Here is a 27,791-nt window from a genome sequence, read left to right on the forward strand (position 1 = left end):
AGGTTGAATGAGTGATCATTACGAAAAAATAAACTAAATTATTGTCATCGTAATTTGAGTTTTGGCATAAAAAGAGCGATTATTTAATAAAGTAGGTACCTACCACACTAGGATATTTGCCAAATAAAAAAAAAATACTTAGTTACATGTATGAAGTGCCCCCTCTCCCCTAATTTTTTTTCATTATTTATCTACAAATCCTAGTAGCGGCACTCAAAACACACCTTCGTGTAAAAATTGATCAACGTAGGCTTTATGGTTACTGAGTAAAGCGGCTGTGAAATACGGACAGACGGACGGACATGACAAAACTATAAGGTTTCCGTTCTTGCCCATTCTCACTACGAAACCCTAAAATCATTGAATTGTTCAACGAGCCCACCCAGGAAACTGAGCAACCGCCGCCCTGCGTCGCGCCCGCCCGGGCAACAGGGCGACCGACTATGCGCATTCTCATTCCAAGCTAGCCCAGCAAAAGCCGATCTCTTCGCCGAGCAACGAGCCTGCTATAACGATGGATAGCCCAACAATGAGCAACGAAATCGGCGGCGGAATGACGAACGATGACTCAATAAGGGCGAGTTGTATATACCAACACACTTTAACACACTGATCAATGTCAAATATGGCGCGGCAGCTGTCATCCCGTATAGAACTGTCAAAACTTTTCATTCGTGTATGAGAAGTTTTTACAGTTTGGTGCTACTCACCCTAAGGGTACGTTGCATCAAACCGTCTGTAATTGTAATTATTCATCGTATAGATGGTTTTGACTGTTCTCTTAGGAGTGAGAGCTACCCCGCCATATTTAACATTAATCAGTGACTGGCCCTACGTCTACAGTTAAGATACCTAGACATGAAGACCACTGGGGCCCATTTCTCAAAACAGAAAGTTACACGTTACAAGCTTACAAGCGGAAGTCGGATCTCTTTCCAACTTGTCATGTTAGACATTGACAACCGTTTGTAAATTGTAACTTGTAGCTTCGAGAAATGGGCCCTTGGTTAATAAAACAAATTTTGTTACTCATTGTTTACTAATTTATTAGAATTTCAATTCAACCGAGACAATTTTATTGATTACAAACGTAAGTATAACCCAATATTTATTCAGAGATGTATTTATTTATTACTAGTAGGGAATGGATGAGAATTGTGTCGCTTAACTTCAAACTTTGGTAAATCCATTCTGCTATAATAAGGTTGATTCTTTTTCAGATTAGGTACCTATATAAATATTTTTATACATAATCAACCTTAAAGCAGAATGGATTTACCCGAGTTTGAAGTTAGCGACACAATTTTAAAAGTGCTTTTTATTATTTCACTATGTAGATGAATAAGACACCCTTTTCACAGAAAAATGTAAAAATAGAGTTTTTAACCGCCATATCGTTACCATTGTAGATGTTGAAGTGTTTTGCTTTAGTCCACTGCTAACGCATTCCGAGTGACATGCAAGCATTCCGAGTGACAAAAAACTTTGTCGTAATCTGAGGTCTTAATTATACCAACATTGACAGCCGAGTAGGGCGGTGGATAGTGGTAGTTACATGGACTTAAGCATAACACGTTTAAACACATAAGACAGCAATGGCAGCGGCAGGCGGGAACGGCAGACGGTGTCACTCAACAGTATGCATTTGCAAGGTACCCTCGACTGCAAGTGTCATGCAGCAGTTCGAGGAGTTGTTCTCATACAAATGCATATTGCTAAGTAATAGTAAATTGCATTGAGTCATCACTAAATCGACTGGCTGAATCCGGGGCAAAATCTGAGCCATCACTGGGAGAAAAATCTTGTGTATCAGTTTCGGAATCGAGGTTTTGGGTTAAAGTTAAGTTGCGACATGCCCTTCTTCGCTTTTTTCTTGGTTTCTTCTCTTTGTTTAATAATTCCGGATAATCCTCTGTCCCCTGAAAATCAAAATCACCATTTATTACTATGTAGGTATTAGTACACTTTTAAATTACTAGACTTTTTATTGCTATGCCATGTTATGTCTAGGATTAGGTAATACCTAATAATAAAATATTTTTTACCTGGTCAAGGCGCACATGGTCGATTGAATTTAAATCTGATATGGAGACTACTTCATTGTCAGAAACTTCGCCTAAATTTAGAAATATTGATAATCCTGAAATCTTTATATTAGAGATTATATTTACGTTGCTCTCATTTTGCGAACTTGCCTGTAAAAGAAACTACATTAAAATTGTTGTTCTCCCGCTGGATTTTAAGTATGAACCGACAGAGAGAGCGTCCGATATATGAACGAGTAAAGAACAATTGGGTTAGACGACCGGTTAGCTTAGTGGGTAGTGACGCTGCCTATGAAGCTGAAGCTCCTCAGTTCGAATCCGAATCGAACCGAAATCGAACATTATGTTAATATTTACGTGGCGTGCCTAGGGTTGCCTAAAAAGGCTAGCCTAAAGATATAGCTTCGTATTTCTGAGCCACAATAATAAAAATAAAACCGGCCAAGTGCGAGTCGGACTCGCGCACGAAGAGTTGCGTGCCATTATCTACAAAAACGGCAATAAAATTATGTTTATTGTATGGAAGACCCTTTAATTATAAATTTTCTTATGTTTTCAGTACAGCGAAAAAAACAAATGGTTTTTTTATGGAACCCCCTTAAATATTGATTTTATTATCTGTTTAGTACTTGTTGTTTTAGCAGCAACAGAAGTACATCATCTGTGAACATTTCAACTGACTAATTATCATGGATCATGAGATACAACAGCCTAGTGACAGACGGACGGACTGCGTAGTGTTAGTAATAGATTCCCGTTTTACCCTTTGGTAGGTATAGAACCCTAAAAATCGTTTTGTTATTCATTATAATTACTTAATTTTTTCTCTTCATAATGTGTAATGTGCACCAACCGGTGTTAGTGTGGACTGGCTAGTTTAACCAAGTACACAGTAGGTATGCTACAAGTACAATATGTATGTACCTACAATACAAGCCTAGCACTAACAATATAATTTATTGTATGAGAATAACCTACAGTCGCCATCAGATATATCAGAGCTGTGAAGGCGCTCACAAATATCTGAACACGCCTCTATTACCAAGGCGTTAGGGACCATTCACACTCATGAAACGCAAGTCTTGCGGCGGTGCGGCGCACGCCAGGCCGCCGCCACGCCGCCTGGGGCGCGTCTTACGTCCTTCCTATACAAAATGCACTGAGGAGACGTTTTTTGAATTACATTCGGGCGGCGTGGCGGAGACGTCCGTTCCGCGTCGCAAGACATGCGTCTCATGAGCGTGGACGCTGCCTTAGAGTCTTGTGAGGGCCTTTGCATCTCTGGTTGCGTAGCCGAATGGCACAAACGCTTACGAAACGCTCACGAAACGAAACGCTAGTAGATATCTATCCCTATCGCTCTTGCATATTGGCGAGACAGAGCCGGACTACGTTTCGTTTTCGTTTGGCGTCGGAGAAATGCCATTTGGCTACGGGGCCTGATATATCTGATGAAGACTGTAAGTACAACGAATGTGTTTTGTGCATCGATCTTTGAGACTGTATTTTGTGTGACTTAATTATATAAGAAATATCCAGGAAGTCAAGTCAGGCGTTGGTTTTGGTAAAAATACCAACTTTGACGTACCCTTTCCCCGTTAATAAAAACGTCATTCTTCAATTGTAACATTTATTTAACTTATTTATCTAATCACTCAATAATGACAATAATATAAGCTCAACAAGTAACTGAAAACATAAAAACGAAGTCAATCACAGAAGCAGCGCAGCACCGCCGCCGCTCACGCGCCAACATTACGCATTTCACAGACCCTGATGCCTAACTGCATAGGCCTGCCAGGCTTTACAGTGCCTGTGATCTATTCTCCCGAACCAAGTAGCGCGCATTTAAGTCGGGTTTAAAATTGTTAGTCCAAGCCAAGTAGGCAAATGGCACCATACAAAACTTTTGGCGCCATCGCCAGTTGTCTAATAAGTAACGCGTGCATTTTTGTTGACTTTAAAATTGTTAGTCTTCAAACTAACTGTACATAGCATTGTGCCTACTTTTAAGAGGTTACTTAGCATAAATAGGTAGTACCCACCTGCATATCGACATCAGTTTCAGATTCAGAATCCCGAATCATTGCGTAATCACGTAGTATATCTATATTAGGTACTTATTTTAATTTCCTTCGCAATTGGCACTATCGAAGATGTTTCAGATAGTGAATCAGGGTCTAATATTGGTGACATAATCCTGGTATTTGAACAGGCACCTAGAAAAAGTGAATGGTTTTAGTCTGTTTAATAAGTCGGAAATTGCGAATAGGCAGTGTACATGGTACCTACATATTTTTGATCAAAGATAAATGTTTATATTTTTTCATCTTATTCCATTACATAAAGGTGCAAAAACTTAAGCCTATCTTTAACCTCGAATCGATTGTGAAGAGGATTATAAAGCAACAGCGATTATAACCACAAAATTAAAAATTTGAAAAAACCCCCGACCGCGACATAGTGGACCGATTTTCATGAAACATGGCTAAGAATACTCCCGACTAACTCAGCTTTCAAACAAAAAAAAAACGAAATCTAAATCGGTTCATCCGTTCAGGAGCTACGATGCCACAGACAGACAGACAGACAAACAGACAGACAGACAGACAGACAGTCAGACACGTCACACTTATAACAAACCGTTGTTTTTGCGTCGGGGGTTAAAAATTAGACATTAAGTAAGCTTTTTAACAGAAATTTCATTTTTGACACAAGCTTTTTGGCTGACTGTACTTTCCTTCCCATGGTCAACTTATAATAATTGAGGCAATTCTAAAAAACCCAAACACGACGGTGTTTGGTTGTTTCATCACAGAGTTCCTATGGTCACCTTTCAGCTCCATCATCAGATCAGCTCTTTGTCATAATAATATTGCATTGTCATCCAAGTTATACATGCATACAAAATTTCAAAGTTCAGTCAAATTTCGAAGTGTATCAAATTTAAATTGCAAGATTTGATTACTTACAGACAGACATATAACGAACAGGAGAAAATAAAAAAAAGCTTGTAAAAATACGTTTGTATAAGTAAATAGGTATACAATACAATATTAATGCGTATTTGTTTACTTAATAGTTACTTATTTGGCTCGTTTGATGTGCGTCGAACACCGACACACGCTCGGTAACGCATGTTTGTTATTACTTATTAGTTGTATTCGTAAATTACGAAAATAAACTTTTTAACAAAAAATAAAACCGCCTTCAAAAATAAGCGCGTTACAAAACACGGAGAAACTAAAAAGCAAAAAATAATAAACTTTGAATTCAGATTTCTTATCGGATTGCAATAATCTAAACATCCAAATTATAAACAAATCAATTATTTTTGTAGTCGGTACCAGACCTGTTCATCGCCTTGCTATTTCCTGTTTGCACCACCCAACCATACGCAGGCTGGCACCGACTCCAAAAATATTTGATTTGTTTATAATTTGGATGTTTAGATTATTGCAATCCGATAAGAAATCGGAATTCAAAGGTTTATTATTTTTTGCTTTTTAGTTTCTCCGTGTTTTGTAACGCGCTTATTTTTGAAGGCGGTTTTATTTTTTGTTAAAAAGTTTATTTATTTGTTGATTTTTAGTGGTTCCTATTGATATTCTATGTATCAGTCCGAATATATGTACAGTAGTGAAAGAATTATCCTTTAACTCCTAACCATTGAGGAGTTGACCTTCCATCATCAGCTCAGCCACATAAAGTTATCACCATCAGGCGTAAATACTGGTGTACCTTTGAAAAATACACTAAAAACATTACATGTGCCTATAACATTTGAAGAGTTCCCTCGATTTCTCCAAGATCCCATCATCAGACCTCGACTTGGTGCCAATGGGACCATCTCGGGGTTATACCTGATCGAATGAAAAATAAATTTTGAAAATCGGTCCATGATTCTCGGAGATATCGAATAACATACATACAAAAAAAAATAAAAAATAAAAACATTCAGTCGAATTGAGAACCTCCTCCTTTTTTGAAGTCGGTTAAAAATAAAGCTAACATTCAATAAAATATGTATAGTACTTTAATTCAAATTAAAATTACTTACTTGTTGTGTCTTCCATTTTTCTAACCAACCCAAATCCAACTGCAAAACATATCCACTGCACGAAAATAGACTAATGACAGACCAAGTCAGAAAGCGCAGTAAACTTGCGTACGTAGCCCCATCGCACTTCAATATACTTCCGTTTCATTTTTGCGACGTTGCCGTTGCGCCGCGCCGTTTTAAAAATACTAGATTCCGCAGTAAATGTTGATCAAGAAATGTTTACATTGATCAACAAAGTATTATTATGTGTAAAAAAAAAGGCGGTTACAAGATCAACAACCGCCGTGCCAGTGCGTGACGAGTTAGAGGCTTTGTGGCACACTTAGGCACAGCGTCGCAAGGAGGAGAATTGATATATACTAATATTAGCACGATAAAATCAAAACTTCCTTAGTAACAGGCCCGTAAAGGCAGATCAACAATTGATGCGGATTTTAGCCTGATCAACAACGGCCGAAAGGAGGACAATATATATATATATATATATATATATATATATATATAACACAGTCTCACACCTAGACAGGCAATGGGATAAATACTTACCTCATTATTTTTTGGTTAAAAGCAACACAATTATTAAATTTTATGATACTATCTTCAAGAAGAAATTTTTCAGGGAAAGTCTTTAAAAGGAGATTTTATAGCTAGGTACATGAATTCACTCTAGGTTGAACACAAAAACAGTTTTATTACTAACGTGAGTTTTTATGACATGACAAGACAATTTACTGGGCCATGGGAAGAATAGCTCCCACTCAGTTAAACTCTAATAAGGCCATGGGATAATGTCAACCCACATCCTAATTCTGGTCATACACAATAATGCGTAAATATTTAGCAATGTTTACGATTACATTACCTTTCAACACTCAAAATCTACAAAATGTCAAAAAATTGTTCGACCTATGTACTTCTGTTTCATAGAAATTAAGGAAAGTGTTCGAATTTCTCCGTAGTTTACTGAAATTAGCGTTCAAGTGAATTTAAACGACTGCCAAAGATACACAGATAGAAAAGATATTTTAATTTAAGACGGAAAACTCTCTCAAACACTGTTATTTAAAAGGAATAATATAATTCTTCATCTAATAACATGGTCTTAACCTAAAGGGATATTCCTTTTTCAAAGAAGAATCAAAATTGTTCAGTCGTAACTTTATATACATTTGGTACAAATAGGACAGATTTGAATCAAAGAAGTATTTATTTGCAACAAAATATTACACCGTTTTAGTATGAATATGCTAGTTCTTAAAAAACGTCTTTGGTTCAAGTAACCTTTATCAAAGCAAAAATAAAAACCTGTTAAAAGAAGATTCACCACAATTTAACTACAAGAATTCTGCGTTTTTAATAGGAAATCATAATTTCTTAATTTAACTTTTACGTTCTACAGTCAAGACATAAAAGTTTAAATAAAAAAATACACGGTTTTACGTCAAGATTTAGTTCAATCTTGGCTTGATTTTAATAGTTCTTGATTTGATGCTTTGCAACTCCATTCAAAGTTCCAGAATAACTTAAAACAAAAATAAACACAGATTTATGTCAAGATTTATTAAGTTCTTGGCTTTGTGTCACAAATTCTTGATTTAATGTCTACAAGCTCCATTTGAGAATCAACAAGTTCAAATCAAAAAATATCAAGGTTTTACTTCAAGATTTAGAACAATCTTGGCTTGATTATAATAATTCTTGGTTTGATGCTTATAGACTTCATTCATAATTCGAGCAGGTTTTAAATAAAAAATCAACACGGACTTAGGTCAAGATTTATTACATTCTTGGCTTCATATCACAAATTCTTGATTTAATGCCTACAAGTTCCATTTGAGAATCAACACGTTTAGATCGAAAAATAATAAAGTTTTGCTTCAAGATTTAGTTCGCGCGCCGAGCGGCGACACCGGTTTAGTTACCAAAAAACCCGCTAGATGGCGCTGACCCCAGCCCATAGAATTCGTACATCGCGGTGTTAAGATTTTTCCCGATTTGGTTAGGCTCGCCGGTTGGAACTTGATATGTATCGAATCATAGGAATACAAATTCCGACATAATAGCCCCCTGCTTCCCTCTGGGAACTACGCGCTATTATTGAGGACTATCCTAAACGTGCTTCCGCTCCAGTTCTCTCTCTCTCTCTAACTGGCTGGGGAACTCGTCTTCGTTCTGAGTTATAAGCTTGTAACGTACGGGTTATTGAACATAATACACACCTCTCACGTCATTTCGGCTTTCCCTTCTCTCCCCGCGCGCACCCCCGCTACAAACATTATTTACTCAATCTAAGAAATATAAAATTTCATTTCAAGAAATTATATATTTTAAATGAAATAAGATAAATTACATCCAAGAAGTAAGTATATTTGGTTTAAGATACTTACTGTTTCACCCCAAGAAACATTAAATCTAACTTCAAACATGTAAATCTTCATCTAATACCGTCAGAACTTTTAAAATGAAAAATGTGTATATTTGGTGTAAGTAACTAATTGTTTCACCCCAAGAAACATTAACTTTTACTTTAATTATGCATAACTCTTAACCGAAAACCGTCATAACTCTTAATACAACAATTTTATTACTTAGAACCAAGAAATATTATACTTGTTTTTAAGAACTTGCTGATTTGCTTCTGAGTAATAATTATCACTGAACAAAACGTTTACGCTCTTGGAATAAATGATTAAGTTTTTAAAAAAAGATTGTTTTGCTAATCATGTTAAGATATAAAATGGTTAGTGCAAGTAATAAACATCGAGACATTTTATGTTTTATATCAAGTAATTAAAATCTTCCTGATATGGGAAACTGGATATCTCTTGGTTCAAATAGGTTTCTTTGGTTGAAGAGATATTTTCTATCTGTGTATATTACGCGATTTAGAAGCGTGTTGTGAATGTAGACCATAAAATACTATTTTCAGTACAGATGGTGTTTTTTTTACGCACTCAGAAGTGGTTCATTATATGCCAGGTGAAAACTTCGGAGGCTCATCTGTACCGAAAAACGTCGTTCGATACACGTGCGAAAAGGGAATTCGTAACTCGTGTCGATTTAAAACACTCCCTTCGGTCGTGTTTTAATTTATCGCCACTCGTTTCGAACTTCCTTTTTTATGCACTTGTATCGAAATGTACTATTTCAGGGATTCACAAAATATTTTGTAGGAGGTTTGGAGTTAAAACCTGACTACGGTAACTGATATAAGGTGTGGGAGGAATACATACCTTCGCCTGGTAAAGGGTTAAGTCCCGATTTTAAAAATAATTATCTTTCCGTTTATTGTCAAAATATTGTCATCTTGTCAAGTCATCTATTATCTTATTTTTAGGTAACAATATTTGCCCTTGACGTCTTTTTTTGGAATACGAACAGGAAAAGAATACCTACAGAAAGCTATAATATCTTAGCAATAAAGCGGTTAGTCGCTGGCGTTGAAGTCTTTTATGGTCATGTCTAAAATCATAATCGCCTGTTGAGGTTACCCTTTATGTCTCTCAGCTGCCAAAAACTGCGTAGTTATCTACCTACATAAATTGTGATAGTTTTTATATACATTACGTAGAATTAATAATTTCTTTTAAGTTAGTCGAAAATACGCATCTTGAACAGCGGCGAGCGTTTAAAACCAGCGAAGCAGCATTTTGCACATTTTCCATTATTGAGTCAATCCTAGTCACAATCATGAAGTCAGAATCTTGGAAACAATTTATTTATCTTGTCCGCGATGTCTTAACGTTCTTGACCACATATAACAACTCTGTCCTTGTCTAACGCGGTTTGCATTTTGGGGCCACGTCGGGTACTGACATTATTTATTAAAATATCCATGAGTTGTTTCGTTTGCCCACTCCTGACTAATGCCGTCGATTTGAGCTATCTTCTATTGTTTCACTCATTTCATTCATTAAATTCATTTTCAACAGCAGTGTAACTGGTCGCCCAATACGAAGATCATCTTCTAGGCTCACGCACTTTCATTTAAATCACCTAGACGGACCTAATGGTTACTTCCTGCATATCCTACACTTGAGCCCATAAGCTTCTTAAAGGTACCACTATAGTATAATTTATCCATATTAATTACCCAGTTCTCATTCTGTGTAAATATCACAATAAGAGTTGTGAAAAAAAAGAATCTACCTTAGATTTATTCGTAACATAAACAAATTGGATGTTTAATTCATACATACCCACAATTATTTAAAAAAAAATCCTAGTTCCCAAAAATCACGTATGCGTCAACCCGTTTTAGTTATTCAGTTAGGCAATAAAAAAATTGTCACGGCAGTTTATGCAGGCCATTCCGATGCACCAAATATGGTAAAATGTGACAGGGGCTTTACTCGATTATCGCCGCACATTTACCATTCGAACGTAACTTTTTATGATCTCTGGCACAATTGTAGTGCTTTGATTCTCCAAACTGCACCTAATCATTGTCTGTTGATTACATTTTTAGATTTTTAAACATTTTTGAAAAATTGTCAGGTCTCCAAACGACCTCAATACTTTATTACTTAAAAGTTACCTATAGAACAAATAAAACCTAAGGTGCCGGCAATATTTTAAGGCAATATAATGGCAATATGTCGATACAAAACCCTAAAAAGTATATTAATATTACGCAATCTTTTCCTAAATTTGCATAAATTATTGTACAGTTTTTTTCCTTCTAGAATTTCATTCCTGCAGTTTGATAGGATGGCAAAATTCCGTCGTAATCCATCCATCCGTTATCGTGCAGAGGATCCCGTACACATTCGTCACTTTTTGACTAAGTTCCTAAAAACGCATTTATGTATGTTTAGTGCACTTTCGTCAGTAGTGACGAATATGTACTTAAGTTCATTTTCAGTTTTTTTTTGACACTAGTGACCAAAACGAACTTATAATAAATTTGGGTACATTTTCGATTTTAGACAGATACTATACTTAGTAAAGGTGGTTATTGATGTGATGCTCCCCAGCAACCCCATTGCGTTTTGACATTTTTTATTATATTAGGATCCGAAGTTTATAACAATATTGGCTCTTAAGGAAAAGTTTGTGGTAGCTACCTACCTATTTAAGTAGACAACTGTATGGGTATAGAGCTTACGGCGATATTATGGTCTAAAGCTGCACTGTATGCAGAAAGCAAGCCACTTTGCACAGTGATACTAGGGACCAATACAAATGATTTATTTCGAGGAGACATAATTTTTATCCACGAATTCAAAATGGCGGACATTTTCCAAGATGGTGGCTGCATTAATCTTAAAAGTATAGACTCTAAAGTCAAAATGGCTGCACCAATTTCAATGATTGGGGTATCAATCGATTTGTATTGAAACCTCCGATAAAAATAAAAATATAATATTCAATAAATTGTGTAAATAAACGTGCAGGAAGGTAATCGGCGTAGGTCATCGTAGGTACTCATTGATTTTATTCATCATTGTTTTGGTTTCTACATTAGCGGAAAAAAATACATAAAATGTTATGTTATTACTTGGTTAGTTTCAGAACTCAAAAACAAGATGGCAACACGTATATACTCGGCTTTTGCTCCCAATCTGTTGAGGTACTTTTTTTTTTTAATTAAGTACAATTTCAGTACCTATTGTGTACTAAATCCTCTTATAATAAAAATGCCAAAACGCAATGTGGGGTTGCTGGGGAGCATCACGTGGTTATTCTAATGAAACACTTTTAAAACTAATAAACATCACTTTTCATTAAATAAATTTATTACCCATAACATACTAAAAAGAGTAACGCTCCACAACATTTGAAAGCATTAACGACACCACACCTTCAATCCTATTTAAGGCAAATCTAAGAAGGTCGGCGATCGTCTCTGCGTGGCTGGTGCTAAATTCCGTGGAATTGCTGGGGACTCAATTAACTCGCTCCATTCTTCCCCACCAGCTGTGCAATGATGCCTGCACACACGTGTTCCACGTGATATTAAAAAATTAAGCCTACACAGAAAGTTTATCTTTGTTACATTAGAAACTTCCCCGAAATCTTATCGGGGGCATCCGGGAAATACACAGGCCCCCTCAATTTCTGGCGTCCGTAAAATACCATTTCGGTTAAAATTGATTTGTCCTGACATTTTTCAGAATTATCGACTAAGTTCGCACTTCTATCATTGGTTTGAATCGTACGTTGACATACACATGTCATATTGATAATTTCTTATTCAACCTTACTCCACTTCAATCATGGCTAGAAATAGATTTTTCATCACACCCGCACTTTAAATGTGCTATTGCACGCAGGTGGAGCGTGAGTTATAGAAAAATCGTTCTCCCAAGGGAATAATGAAATTTCTTATACCGTACTTAACTTTTTTACATCTATTTACATATTTTTTACATTGCGAGTGTGATGAAAAACATTATGTGTAACTCGGGGAGTATGAATATTAGTAACTCGAGTCTTTAAATCGCTCCGGCGAGCCGTCGCGATTTAACTTACTTTCGTTAGTAATATTCAACTTCTTCCCCTTGTTGCACAATGTACTATTATATCTTGCTATCTAGGTAAGTACTTCTTGTTTATGATTATGATTAATGAATAATGATGACATAGAATTGTCATAATATTTTTATTGCATGTCATTACAATATCGGTTACTGTTGCGAATGCAAATAATAATTGTAGTTGTAAGAAATGGATTGTTCGAAAATTTTCATAACGCCTGGTAAAAGAAACAAAGATTCTGTTATTACTAATGGACATAGATATACTTTATCAAGAAAAAATCTAGACGATACAACAAGATGAAGATGCGAAAAGCGAAATTTATGTAATGCATCTATTACTTTGAGTTCAAATCGAGATTCAATCATTAGACAGACTGAACATTCAATAGATTGCACCGCCAATTTTGAAAATGTTGAATTCGTAAAACAATTTGAAATTTGTAAAAAAAGAGTAATGGAAGTACTTACGCCCATTCAGCAAATTTTTGAAGACTGCATGCTACCACTTCTCGATAAAGGAACACAATTTGTGCAGAATATACCGTGTTTTGAAGAAAAAAAGACGGGATTATATAATTTAAGAACACGTCATAACAAGATTAAAAAACTTATATTTACATCTCCGAAAGAAGTGGAAATACCGGAAAATTTTAAGCCAATTCTATTAAATGAAGTTGATGACGGAATGTTAATATTTGTGAGCCCTAATGCGAGAGGAATATTTCAAAGGGCAAAAATAATTATCGGCGATGGAACATTCAAAATTGTCAGTTGACACCCCTTCAAACAACTTTGCACATTCCACGCACTATGCAATCACATTATGCAATCTTGCCAGACAAGAAACAAAAAACATACGAAAAATTATTGATGATTTTAAAAGATAATTTACCACTGTGGAACCCATCGCTTTTTAAACTTGATTTTGAGATCGCGATGTATAATAAAATTTATCCAGACAGTAAAACATCCGGATACTATTTTAATTTTACGCAAGCGATTAAAAAGAAAGCTCGAATATTAAAAATTAATAAAACCAACACCAAACATTTGTAAAATGCTGTCCAGCTTTATGTCACCTGCCCGAGGAAATGATCGGAGTAGGATGGTTGTCCATAGTCGATATGTTGCCAAATAATTGCAAAACAAAAAAGTTTATGGATTATTTTCTGGATCAGTGGCTATTTAACGACTCCATAAAAACATTCAGCTGTTTTAACGAACGCCATATGACAACCAACTCAGTCGAGGGTTTCCATAGCCGGATTAACAAAAAGATTCCAAAAAAAGCAAGTTTATTAAGGCTTATGCATATCATAAATAACGAAATCAGGATAAACGACATCAAAATTATTAAAATACAATCGGGCTCACTTAAGACCGACAACAGCAGAAAAGTTGATGTAGAAACAACTAAAAAAAGAAACCATTTAGTTGAATTGTTGCTGAAAGGAAAAATTAATATAAAAACATGCTTGACTCGCTTAAGACGGGTGTGGCGTGGAGCAAAGTGATTGTTATATATGTATACTACTTACCTACCCATAAAATGACAGAGTGTGAGAGTGTTAATTTAGTTTAATGAAAAGTAATGTTTATTTTTATTAATTATATAATAAGGATATAATAATGATTAGTTTTCCTTGTTTTAAAAGTGTTTTATTACAATAACCACCTTTAGTAGTATATCTATTACCTACCTGCTAAAGTACCTACTTTAACCTTTTCGCCGCCAATGGCTTGATATGAAGTCAGAGTATTTCGTGCCCCACACACCACGACTTCATATCTAGTCACAAAATTCAAAATAAAAACAAAGTTGTCAGTTATTTTATTTACGTGCAATTTGGTTGTTCGCGTAGGTGGTACGCTTTTTATTTTTTGACGTGGCGGCGAAAAGGTTAAAGTGAAATTTTTCGTTGCAGACGAAAATGTACCCAAATTTATTATAAGTTCGTTTTGGTCACTAGTGTCAAAAACAAACTGAAATTGAACTTAAGTACATATTCGTCACTACTGACGAAAGTGCACTAAACATACTAAATGCGTGTTTAGGAACTTAGTCAAAAAGCGACGAATGTGTACGGGATCGTGCAGAGGATTTAGAACAAATATAATGAAGTAGGTACGTACCTACTATTAGTCAATAAATTACACTTGGTACTCACTTGTATTACAGTCATATACTGGATCTCGACTAGATATGGTTAAGTTCAATTATATGAATATTACATTTCGTCATGCTCGATGTATACTGATAAAACCCATTTCGAATTCAAACACAGATAGTCCAGACTCTAAGTTCATGCACAGATAAAATATTTTATATTAACAGAGCCGTAGGTGGCTCGCTTTCCATACAAAAAACATCTACCATTTATTTAGTCACCGCACACTACAACTAAATAAAAATATGCGCTTACATCTACTATACATTATCCGTCGTCGCGGTAGTGAATGAAATACATTGTTTCATACAGAAATCATGGACAAATCCATGTGAATTTTTTATTAAATTTACGTAAATGTGCGTGCCAAATTTTGTGTACAGACACAGAGCCGTCATATTTCGCGCATTTTTAGTTGACATTGTCATCAGTGACATTTGGCTCTTGACAAGTAATTATTTAAAGATATTGGTTTAGTTAACTCAAGCAGACTCAGAAATAATGATGAATTTTGTCAACAAAGATACATATCGTGTATTTCGACACTGCTAATGTAAATCGAAATGGCGTCTCGGTCAAACGACCGACTATAGTGCAGAAGATCGTGGGTTCGAGTCCGAAATTTTTTTTAATCATTTGAACTTTTATGGATTTATTAAGTATTTTTTATTTTTTTAATGGAATATTTGACTATTACCATATTGCTTTCCTATTTTTTATTTTCATACAAAAATATAATACAATCCTTTATTATGCCTTAGTTGATAAAATAAAATATTACACGTCTGGTATAATACATTATACATAGGTCATAGTGTGGGCATAGTATTAGTAAAGTATTGCATTTACTGAGCTGGTTGACCTATGTTATTGTTGTGTGAATGTTTTTCTTCAACAACTAAATGGTTATATACAAGAATATGGGTAGCTTTTGCACATTGTAATTTTTCCTCAGTCACCCGTTGACCACGAACGCTGTAAAGTGTTTGAAACATCGGGATGAATTTACGAATATACGCGATTTAATCAGTTTTCATAGTTTTTATTTCATGAGTAACTATCGCGGTAACTGAAGACAATATTAACTAAATGGTTACAAATAATAATTATCTTCAATATAATCTGGTCCAGGCAGGCAATTATGGTCGCGCGATAAATGATAAAACATCTGGCCGTCCCTATAATTGCACTTACCTACTAATAGTGCGACAGGGACGGCCTGATATTTTATCGTCTATCGCGCGACCATGCTACCCGTGCTGTACTAGCTTTTGCCCGCGGCTTCGCTTGCGTTAGAAAGAGACAAAAGTAGCATATGTCACTCTCCATCCCTTCAACTATCTCCACTTAAAAAACATGTCAATCCGTCGCTCCGTTTGGCCGTGAAAGACGGACAAACAAACAAACACACATTTTCTTTGGTGAAACAACGAATTCTTCCACTTCAGATTATAGAGTAACCAGCTTTTCCCATTTATAATAAACTAGCTTTTGACCGCGGCTTCGCTCGCGTAAGAAAGAGACAAAAAGTAGCCTATGTCACTCTCCATCCCTTCAACTAAATCCCCTTAAATAATCACGTCAATTCGTCGCTCCGGTTTTGCCGTGAAAGACGGACAAACAAACAGACACATACCCTTTCCCATTTGTAATATTACTATGGATTTGACATTATTATTTATATTTAAATAATTATATATGAATAGCCCAATTTCGTCGGTAACAGCGTGTTATGTAATGGCGTCGTTGGAGAACAGTCGTCTGTTACGCCGTGAAGGTGCGTTCGATTCCCAGGATTCTATAAACTTTTTGTATTTTTTTGGATATAAATTTCGTATTTTTTATTGACCGAGCAAGAATGGAGAGCCGAAGGTATCAATTTTATCTTAGAGAACATATTGATTTTTTTATTGTCATTTTGATTTTCTATTTATTAAGTTGAGATATAAAACACAACTTTTAATACCCTCGCTAAATATAATATTTTATCGAAATTACTCCTTAGATAAAAAAAGTCCACTTGAGTTTTTAAAGCATTACGTTACTCAGTTAACTATTGCATTTTCATTTACTAATTTAAGATATCAAAAGCGATTTGAATACCCTTGCTCCATCGAAAATAAACAATTAGAAAAAAAAAACATTCGAATCGTAGTTTAGAAACTAAAATTTATCTATACTTTTTTGGAATTTTTTAAAATATCAGATTAGGATAATTATGTTAGAAATTCTGAGTTCGACGAACCCAAAAATTATTACCATGTAAGAGAATAGGTTTTTAATCTTTTTTGTGGAAAACGCTCAGTAACTACTGTACGAGTACATATACATTTATGTATAATAATAAAACAAAAAATAGTGTCTCATAGTGTTGTGTTCCTGTCGGTGAGTAAGGCTGCCAGAGCTCAACGAGGGTGTGGGGTGCTGACGACGGGAGGACTTACGGAACTAATTTGTTCCGTCTATTGTCCTTTGGGTCGTCGGCAACCCAAACCCTCCTTTGAACTTGTACACTCCTTTTTGCTGTGCACACGCAGCAAAGGGGAGTGTACAAGTTTCTAATGGGGCGGCAACGCGCATGCGACACTCTTTGAGTTGCAGGCGTCCATAGGTTATGGTGACCGCTTTCCATCAGGCGGACCGTATGCTTGTTTGCCACCGACGTAGTATTAAAAAAAAAAAGAGAAAAAGTCCTGGATTCGAACCCAGTACTTCCATGCAAATCATGCGATAACACGTATTTACCGCAAGGCTATTTAAACAAGCTGTCGCCGCGTGAAATTATCGACTAGAAGGAATACAAAAACACTGTTTGTATGTGTGAGTGGTACTCAAAAATAGTGTAAAATAGTAAATTTATCTACATTAAGGGGATTAACGTTACAATGAGAAGTTGAATGTTTGTTGTAATACGTCAATTTTAATATTAAATGTTCGCGAAGCATAATTGAAAGTATATAAATGCCTGTACGACTCCACAAAAAAAATAAAACTGGTAATTTGCAGATTAACGCCATCTAACGCAGCCTGAGCTTCGGGTAACCTAAGCGAGCCACCTTAAACATATTGGTTTACATAGGTAGATAATAATTATGTAGGTACTGTACAACATTTGCTTAGTTTCCTAATGTGAAAATAAGTAGATTTTTCTAATAGATACATACTTACCCGTCTGTCTGTCTTTCTATCGGCAAATTATTTTACTGCCTTTTTAGTTTTACATGGAAATACCTATGCAATGCAAATCAATCAAATCGACAAAATTAGTACCTACCTAAAATTAAAACAATACATTATTTACAGTAAGCGTTCTTTAAGAAGTTTGTCGTCGATCGTTAGTTAGGCAGTTACTAAGAATAGGGTTGGCATTACAACTAAAGTAGATTTTTCGTTTCCTACCATACGTCAATATTTTTCGAAACAAATTCATAAATCCAATAAATATGTCTTTCCTATCTAACTCCTAGTAATATTACTTGTAAGTCCTTCTTGGCATAAGTAATAACTGTAATAGATTCACTGGTTGCCTTCTACTCTGTGCAGAGATCATATCAGGATTCAATTTATTCAAGGCGACGCGCGACCGCATTTTCACAAGACGTCACATGTCACCGGCACACACATGCACCAGAAGTGCATGCAGGATTCATTTCAGGAATACGGCTCCGATCAATCATGTTCAACTATATTACACTCCCAGCTGTCACTTGGCACGTGAAACTGGATATTCTTTTATGTTTGCTCTGATTAGTAAAAAGCCCCGAATCGCTTTAAATTATACCAAGCTCTGCAGGCATGGAGCTGAATAATATGCACTTTGTGTGTTTTATATTTTAGTAGGTAAAGAAGATTAAGCTCTTCAATTACTACAAAAAAATAGACTTGACTTAGTCGGTGAGCTTTTCAATTTGACATTAAGTACTTAATTTTTCGTTTAGACGTGATTACAAAGCAATGAGGAATAGGTGACTAAAACAGAATGGGACGACTTCACAAACAGTAATGTGACAGACAGACAGACAGACGGACAGAGCGGCACAACAGTATAATAAAGAGTACTATCGTACTGGCGGCACCATAAGGGTTCCTTTTGTACCTTTTTGGTACGGATCCCTAAAAACGAATGGGATGATCCAAGATGGTACCAACCATTTTGACTAATTTAGATGTTTAATACTCTTTTGAATGACCTAAATTCATCAAAGTTTTGTCGTCCATTGTAGCTCGAGTTACAATATTTGCCGCCACGAAATTTATCGATGCTGTTTCATTGTTGACAAAAGTGCAATTCAAACAGCATCCTCCATCCATGGCTATTTTGTTACATTGCCGTGTAAAAATAAAGTTCAGTATTGACTAGTTTTTGCCCGCGGCTTCGCACACGCAGAAGAGTTACCTTTTTTTAATTTATATAATGTATGCAGCCGTTTTGTACCTATAGCCCTTTTAATTTACATTATTGGTTCTGCCTTGCGGTGCTAGTATGACAAGCTGCTCGGTGAACTTACTCTGGAACGAGCTGCGTAAAACCGCCCGTTAGAGAAGCAGTTTCCCCTTAGATCTATCCCTGCCGTTTTAATGTCTGATCCTGAGATTTATTGATAGTCTTTGCGAAACAAACCTTAAGGGGGAATTGCCACCTTTTTTTATTTAAAGAATACAAATTTGTTAACATTTTATTGTATCTACTTAACTAAATATTTAACACTGACTTAATATAGAACTTGTACTAAACGTTTTAAATATATGTACAACTTAAAACTACACAAATTAATACCTACCCATATAATCATAATCGGTCGCCGTTCCTACGCAAATCCTCCTATTTTGTGTACACACAGGTCTTCGGGTCTCAATGCTTAGTCGCAGTACGGTCGACGTTTAGTCGCGGCGACCCAAATGGGGACGATTGGTAACAGGCACAAATGGTCACAGAAGTGACAGAAGTGTGCACTACGCGTGCACACATTGTTACCGTTTGGCGACTACTTTCCCAAAATCATTCGTTCATTTCATTCTTTTCAAATGGCGACTGTCAGAGACGTCAAAGTAAAAAAGAAATAAAATCATTTGACATTAAAATGTAATGGCGTAAGAATTTGTTAAAGATAAAATATTGTTTGCATTTGTAATATAATGTGGGCTAATTACCATGGCCAATTAAATTGCTCGAGTGATTTCATAAAATAAGTCTAAATTTATCAACGCGCCATCAATTTACCTCAGTTTAACCAGTAATAATATTATTGACTACTCGGTGTTTGCGTGTTATGTATATTGATTGGTGAAGTTTTAGTGCTCCGGTGCATATACTATACTCAAATAATAAAAATAATGCCTAGAAAACCAATAAAGTTGTTAAAATATGGATTAAGACGGTAATATTCCATGTAAAAAACAGTCGCCAGACGGTCACCAAACGGTCGACAAACGGTCGCAAAATGGTCGCAGCGTACACGCGTGACCGAAAGCAGTGAATATTTATTATATTTTCAAAATGGCTTCATATATTAATTTTTACCAGGTATCCTCAAACTTTATAAACAATTAAATATGCCGTCGTACTCAGTTGCCCTCACTAAAGAAGATTAAAAAAAAAATTGTAACGTGCGTACCGAGCTGCTGGGTTGTAAAGGATCGGGGATCATATTATTATGGTCTTCTATAGAGCAACTAGTATTTTGCGGCATTTCACAATTGACACTTGTTGAAGTAGTCGTCATTAATATTACTATCAACATTAATTTCAGCGATCTGTACTTCTTAAGTCAAGATTTTTGTATAGATAAGTGTCTACAAATTTGTAATGTTAAAGAGACATAAATAAAACGTAGTAGAGTAAATAATGTGTTTTTTTTGTAACCCAAACAAAATACTTGTAGATACGAGTGCGGAAAAGAGGAAAATCGATACGAGTAGCGATAAATTAATACACGAACGAAGGGAGTGTTTTACTTCGACACGAGTTGTGAATGTCCTTTTCGCACGTGTATCGTACGACGATTTTCAGTACCTAAATCTAAGCTAAGAGTTTCGACCAGACAAGAAATGAATCATTGCTTGATTTGCTCGCACTACTGCGTTAGAAAATGCAGCATCTGTACTGAAAAAAAAACTATCATTGCGCAACAGAAATTCTATTAATATCACAGTAAATACTCTATTTCATTTGATTCCTACTTTTATTGTGTAAAGCAACACTACACTTCATTTTTATCAATAAGAATTAAAAATTATATATTTAATACATTAAGTAACTATAAAGTGCTCGTCCCATTAATGCAAATACCGACTAAGTGACTTTTTGACGAAATCGAGTTTTTAGCACCTATAGAATAAGATTTTCAAGGGCTACAATATGTTAAAACCCATGTATTGATACGACGCTGCATTCAAAAGATAGCTTCCGCATAAAGTTACTTAATGGTCAATTTGTTGCATTATAAACTGCCAGAATGTAATATGAATATTTAATATAAACTTTTATGCTTTATCCGCCAAGTAGAACCTTTTAATGGTGTATAGTGTTTTTTTGCATTTAAACATTTTGTTAAAGTAGCCATCTTATGTTCTACAAAAAAGTTTAATGTGTACATATTTGATTTTTGCAAATAAAACTATCAACAAAATTCTTTATTTTAAGCCAGGCTAAATACACCAAATGTCTTTAAGATGTTTTTCCAGAAGATGTTTGTTTACAAACATCAGCAATTTCATTCTACCAAAAAGTTGTATAGGGACTATAATTGGTTTTGCATGTGATGTGACGAAGGAAAGGATAACGGTCTATTACTGCAAATACCGACTATGTGTAAATAGGCGATTTTGAGATAATGCGGTTTGAAAGTTTGAAGGCACGTTTTATATGAAAACATGAAGAAATTTACGTTATGTGTATGGCATTTTAAACCCTATATTTTTTTGTTTACTACTTTGTCGTATATATATTCAGAATGTATTTAGTTGACGATCAAATACGATTTAATGAAACAGTCGAATACCTACTTAGTTGGTTTTTCCTGTAGAAATAAATGTTTGCATATTTCTCTTCTTTATACATAATTATAACCCATTGTTTGTCTTAAATAAAGCTTCGTTTTTCATACGATGTTCTACAACCTAAATGAGTTTTTTCTGAAATATACCGGGTAATAATTATAAGTTAGCCAGTAAGCTAATATAGTCAGTAGTTTTTAAGAATATTGTACGCTCGAAATGGGCACTGTTGATACTGTATTTCCTGTATATCATACCATCTTATGTACACAGTTAACAATGAATAAACTTTACTTTACTTACTAGCATACCTACGGTACGAGTAGACTTCAGATGTCACAACTGTGTACCACTTCACCAACTGCAGTATTAAGTGGTTGAAACCACTCATGGTACCCTTTAGGTATTAAATCTCTGTCACAAAGGCTGAATAAAGTCTTGAGGACACTTAGGTGGAGTCGAGGCACGTCGAATCGAGCCCTGCATACATTTACAATGAACGATGAATCCGATTCGACGCGTCGCTAATGGACGTAGTTTCATAAGAAATGCAGAAGGCGAATTAATGAGATTCGACTCGGCGAGCTTAGTGGTCACTAGGCTTAAGTTCATATCGAGATCTGGACGTAGCACAAGGCAAGAAAATCAACGCCACAAATTAAACTCCAGTTCAGTAGAACCACCTCAAACCTCTTAATGTATCATATCATATTTCTATCTCGGTCTAAAGCTCGATAAACAACTAGCTATCTCTGCGTTCAAGAAGATGGACTTACGCAGACTTTTTGACAAAGGTATCGTAACTAAATAGTACCATGAGTGCTTCCAATCACTTAATACCTAGTTAGTCTAGCATTGTCAGCCGTGTTACGGACGTGTTTGTATCGAATTCCACCAGCGATGAAGATGTTGTTTAATAACTTTTTATCACTCTTGCGCAGTAAGTGTGCAATCGCACGAAGGCGTATCAGGAGTAAAAGAAAAAACTTTTTCCCAAAAGAGTGTTTAAATTTGTATTTTGGACTACCATAAATACTTTTTTATCTTTTTATTGCAAGTGTGATGAAAAACACTGCATGTAACTGGGGGCGTAAGAATATTGCAAACATGATTGCTTTAAATCGCCCCAGAAAGCTATGTAATTACCGTTACACATTACTTTTTCTTACTTATTACCTCATCTACGCCTACATTTTAGTGACTTTGGCGTAAATACTACAAAACTTTAAATAAACTATTACTTCAGGTTATTGAGCGTACAAAAACTATTTACCTATACTAAATGTAACAGTGTAGATAGTGAAATTTCGAACATAAATTATGGCGGACTTCGGATTGCTGAGACAGTGAACTAGTATGTAGTAAGTACCTATGCATATTATGCTATTACCCAAAAACGCATTAACATATTTGTAAAATTCTTTTTGTGATTTCAAGGGAATGCTATTGCGTTACTTCTTGTTAAATTTTACTGAAATCGGTTAAAGTATTTTGTGAAAAATCTCCTAAAACCGGTTGAAGAGGATTTTTTTCAAAATTTTTTTTTTGAGAATAACTCTTCAAAACCATAAATAAAGTATTATTAATGGTTAGTAATGTTAAAAAACTTTTTATTACAAATGTACCAGTTAAATTGACAATGATAAGTGAAGTTTTGTAACATAAAATTAGAGCAGCTATATTTCCTGCAACTAAAACCGCCTATGTCATTGAGAATATTTAATATATTTTGAAATAAGTTCAAAACTTTTGTATATTTTTTCTTTTTTTGCAAATCATAAGTAAAGTGTATTAAAAGCAAAGCTTAATCAAAGGGAAACACTGCTTTATATGTATTAATAAGAGAAATATACAAATTTTTATTTCTACAGGAAAAACCAACTAAGTTTGCTACTATTTTTTTTAAATCGTAGTTTTATCGGCAATCAAATCAAGCCTGGATATTGTTTACGATTAAGTATTAAACAACACAATACGGGCTGTAGAATGCTGTATACAAATAGTAATTTTTTTCATGTTTTCATATGAAATCGTACCTTCAAACATTAAAATCGCATTATCTCAAAATCACTTTTTTGCACATAGTCGGTATTTGCAGTAAGGGGACGTGCTTATCTATTTGTATTATCATTCTGCACTTTCCTTAACTTTCCCACATTTCTATAAAATGTCGAAGAGTGCTTAAATGGTCGTCGTCGTTTATTATTATTTAATTCGCTCATATTTAAATGATTCAAAGCAACCAGTCCACAACTTCACAAGACAGTTTGAGAAACCTTCGTATTTCAGATTGTCATTTGCGGATACAGTGGTTTAGGAGCAGTTCGGTAATCAGACCTACACATGTGTGTACAAATTCTGTCAATATCACTGTCAGAAACCGTTCTGACAGTGACAATGACAGCCACAAATTCGTCCACATGTTGTTACCGTTATGTGTGCAAACGTCGACTAATAAAGTGTCGTTAAAAGTCATTCTGACAGTGACATTGACAGCCACAAATTCGTACACATTTTGTTACCGTAACGAGTGCACACGACGACTACATTTTGTTATTGTATCAATACGGTCGCATTGTTTGCACGACGTTACCACGCGTTATGTCACATTTGACAGTTAGTTGCTGATTTGAAGATTTTGCGACTGAAATGGTTGTATGGGTATATATTCGGCTCTAGGATGGCCGGCACGCTGACTAGTCATAGGGCTTACGGCGAAATTATGGTCAAAAGCTGCACTTTATGCAGAAAGCAAGCCACTTTGCACAGCGATACTAGGGACCAATACAAATGATTTCATCCGAGGAAACACGATTTTCATCCACTAGAATTCAAGATGGCGGGCATTTTCCAAAACGGCGGCCTCATATTTTTAAGAATTTATATAGAATTATAACGGCTGCACCGATTTTGATAATTGGGGTGTCTATCAGTTCGTATTGAAGCTTTTATTAATATAAAAAATTAGAATCATAAAAAAATAAGATGGCGGCCGAATAATAAGAAAAATATGAAATTTTCAAACTTTTTTTTTCATCCTCGTGAAATTTACCAATAAATTTTCTATGATATGGCCACATTTGTATATATTTAAATTAAACCTGATAATATTATTTACATAATAAAATAAGAATCATGAAAATCCGTTGAGAAGTTTTTGAACTATACTCATTTGAAACGGAGCGCGCGGATTTGAAAGACGTTTTTGCACGTGATGTAACATTTGTATCACTTCTCCTTTTCAAGGCCAGAGATAATCTCCGACAACTTCTGTAGGGGGCTACGGAAACATATATTAATACAAAACTTATTTTTTGCTTCTCATCTAGGTTATACTGAAAGATAAAAGAGTCATACAAAATAATATCAAAATACAAGGAAATAATGAATAAATAATAATTTATAATATAATTTTTGCAAAATACTTTTTATTTTGGCAGCTGCCTTTGCAAATATTACATTGCATTATTTGCTTTGCGCAGGGTACACGTACAGCGTATTGTTTCGCAGCCTTTTTCACAACCGCAATTGTCCAAGTACCATTGTACCCAACTATCATTGTACGTCTTCCAACCCCAGGATGATGGCATAGGCACAGGAGTAATATCCAGAATATGGGGCATTGTTATACGACACGGAGCGGAAGTGCTGCCGATGTTGGTTACTAATTTATTTTTGGTGGTAAACAGTTTCTTGCTCACCAAGTTCAGGTGAACTTTTCAAGCATGGCGATTATTCCTCCAGGAAGACTCCTCTATTACCAACGTGTCAACCAGACATTTCACCCAGTTGGACGGTTAATAGTTTTTTTTCCCAAGCCTTAATCTGGTTTGTCGGTTAGTAGTAGGCTTTCCTGATCCACACCCTGGTTGTAACGTTGGTACTTTTTTTTTCTTAACTAACAACCAGGCTGGCAACTACGTGGTCAGTTAGTATTTTTTTCCTAAGTAGCTAATTTATTTGCCAAACAGGTGGTCAGTTAGTATTTTTTCCTAATTTTCCAATTTATTTGCCAACCAGGTCAGTTAGTACATTATTCCCAGCAGACCAACCAGACAAGTCGACAAGGTGGTCAGTTAGTACAAATTATTCCTAGCAGGCCAACCAGACATGCTGACCAGGTGGTCAGTTAGTACATTATTCCCAGCAGGCCAACCAGATAAGCCGACCAGGTGGTCAGTTAGTACATTATTCCCAGCAGGCCAACCAAGTTCACACCTGAAGCTTTTCGCCGCCATTGGCTTGATATCAAGTCAGTGGATCGAGTGTCCTACACGCCAACTACTTTATATCAATTCGACGTAAACAATGTAAATGCAAGCTACGTGCCATCAATTAAAGTTCATTTTCAGTCCTTTGCTACAAAGACTTTGGCGTGGGAAACACGACTTACGAACTCTGACGTAGTGGTAAATAGGTTAAAATTAAACGAATAACCAATTACCATTTTTCAGCATTTAAAAGATCGCATGGGTAAGGAAAAACATAACTTTACATTCTTATTAAAATAAAATATAATTTTTTTTCTTTACTCGTTTTTCTTAACTACACGTCATTCGTCATAGATCCATTTGTAATTTAAATTAAACTATTTTATTTTATGTAAATAATTTCCGACCGAAATCTCACCGTTTAAAAGCTGCTCCTGGCACTTGAGTATATACATGTCGTTTTTAATTTGTGATATTCTTTTTCAAGATCTGTTTACTGCAAACAGCATAGTATGCAGAGTCTTATGTGAACGGCCGCTCCAAGATTAGTTTTCAAAAAGAAACATACACACATACATACAATTTATAATCACGCCTGTATCCCATAAAGGCAGAGCACATGAACTACTCAAGTTTCAGTACCACTCTTGGCAAAAAGGGGTTGAAAGAAATCAAAATTGTGACATTGCAGTGACAGGTTGCCAGCCTCTCGCCTACGCCACAATTTAACCCATATCCCACAGTCGACTTCTACGACACCCACGGGTTTTTTCCGAACGGTCGCCGAGCTGTCAAGTTGACTCTGTGACCAGCTGATTTCAAATATTGAAATTTAATTATATTTTTAGCTTTAAAGAGGACTTCTACTCATTGTTAGTTAATTTAAGTAGTAAAGTATTATCAGTGATACAGTTTTGGTGAAATTGACAACGTTACACCGAGTATTTATTGGACTTTGAGGCAGGACTACCCAACTGTCAACGAGTGATCGCAGCCGTTGGAACCTGCGTTTGAAACGGGGAGAGTATTCCGTTTTATTTATCATTTATTTCTACACTCAAACAAAGCTCATTGCTGCGGCCGTGAGCAACGTCAAACAAACAACATTGGCACCGTGCAGTTTCCCTTTGCTTGACGAACTAGTGGAAGCACAAGACGAGACAAGACACATTCGCCACAGACACTGCCGACTACTGACACACTGCACACTATTCATTCCTACAGCTCTCATCTCTGTCGTCATCTTGGCAAATCTTTCAATCTCTGTTGAGATAAGTACTCATCCTTTTTTATTACATCTTTCAGAAAGCCAGACGAGTGACAATGGACACCAATATTGCGACCGAAACTCGCAAGGCAACGGCACGACAACTAGAGATGCAGCTAAAAACAACAGCACAGGACCTACAAGAGTCGAGGGCCTTGTCGAAGCAGTTGTTGGAGGAAAGGGAGGAAAGCGAAGTGGAGCTCCAGAAAGTAATCAACAAAAACTCAGAATTGAAAAGGGAGCTGGCGGACAATGATGTGCAGCTGACTGATGCCCGCGGAGAAGTGGACCGTTTGCAAGGCACAATAGACACCTTCAACCAGTGCGCTTCGACACATGAAGTGGCCTTGGCCCGCATCACACAGTTAGAAGAAGAACTGGGTGCGGCTAATGAGGAACTTAATTTGTTTCGGAAAGAGCGGGAGCACTATGATGCTTCGCAGTTACAGAATGTGTACCAAGAGTTGGTAAGCGGTGAAACACAATTGAGTAGGGACTCCAAACACATAGTATTCTTTAATAGTAGTAATAAGTTAAAAAAGTACATTAAGATTAATAG

The 27,791-nt window shown here is 35.8% G+C and overlaps 2 protein-coding genes across 3 annotated transcripts in view; one reads left to right on the forward strand and one right to left on the reverse strand.

The window, feature by feature from the left end:
* LOC125240991 (glutamate receptor 1-like) overlaps positions 1-27,791 on the forward strand; it is a 129,396-nt gene that overhangs the window by 25,315 nt on the left and 76,290 nt on the right. The window lies entirely within an intron of this gene.
* Positions 1,484-6,409, reverse strand: LOC125240992. Of its 2 annotated transcripts, none has more exons than XM_048149240.1 (4): positions 6,106-6,409; positions 4,091-4,264; positions 2,046-2,195; positions 1,484-1,919 (listed from the first exon to the last, which is right to left on the reverse strand). In XM_048149240.1, exons 2-4 carry the CDS (start codon positions 4,130-4,132, stop codon positions 1,716-1,718), a joined length of 396 nt encoding a protein of 131 aa, XP_048005197.1. In that variant the 5' UTR covers positions 4,133-4,264; positions 6,106-6,409; the 3' UTR covers positions 1,484-1,715. The 2 variants fall into 2 exon arrangements, with proteins under 2 accessions (XP_048005197.1, XP_048005199.1); XM_048149242.1 differs by lacking the exon at positions 6,106-6,409 and adding an exon at positions 5,713-5,729.

Source organism: Leguminivora glycinivorella, chromosome Z, assembly GCF_023078275.1.
Source record: "Leguminivora glycinivorella isolate SPB_JAAS2020 chromosome Z, LegGlyc_1.1, whole genome shotgun sequence".
NCBI lineage: Eukaryota > Metazoa > Arthropoda > Insecta > Lepidoptera > Tortricidae > Leguminivora > Leguminivora glycinivorella.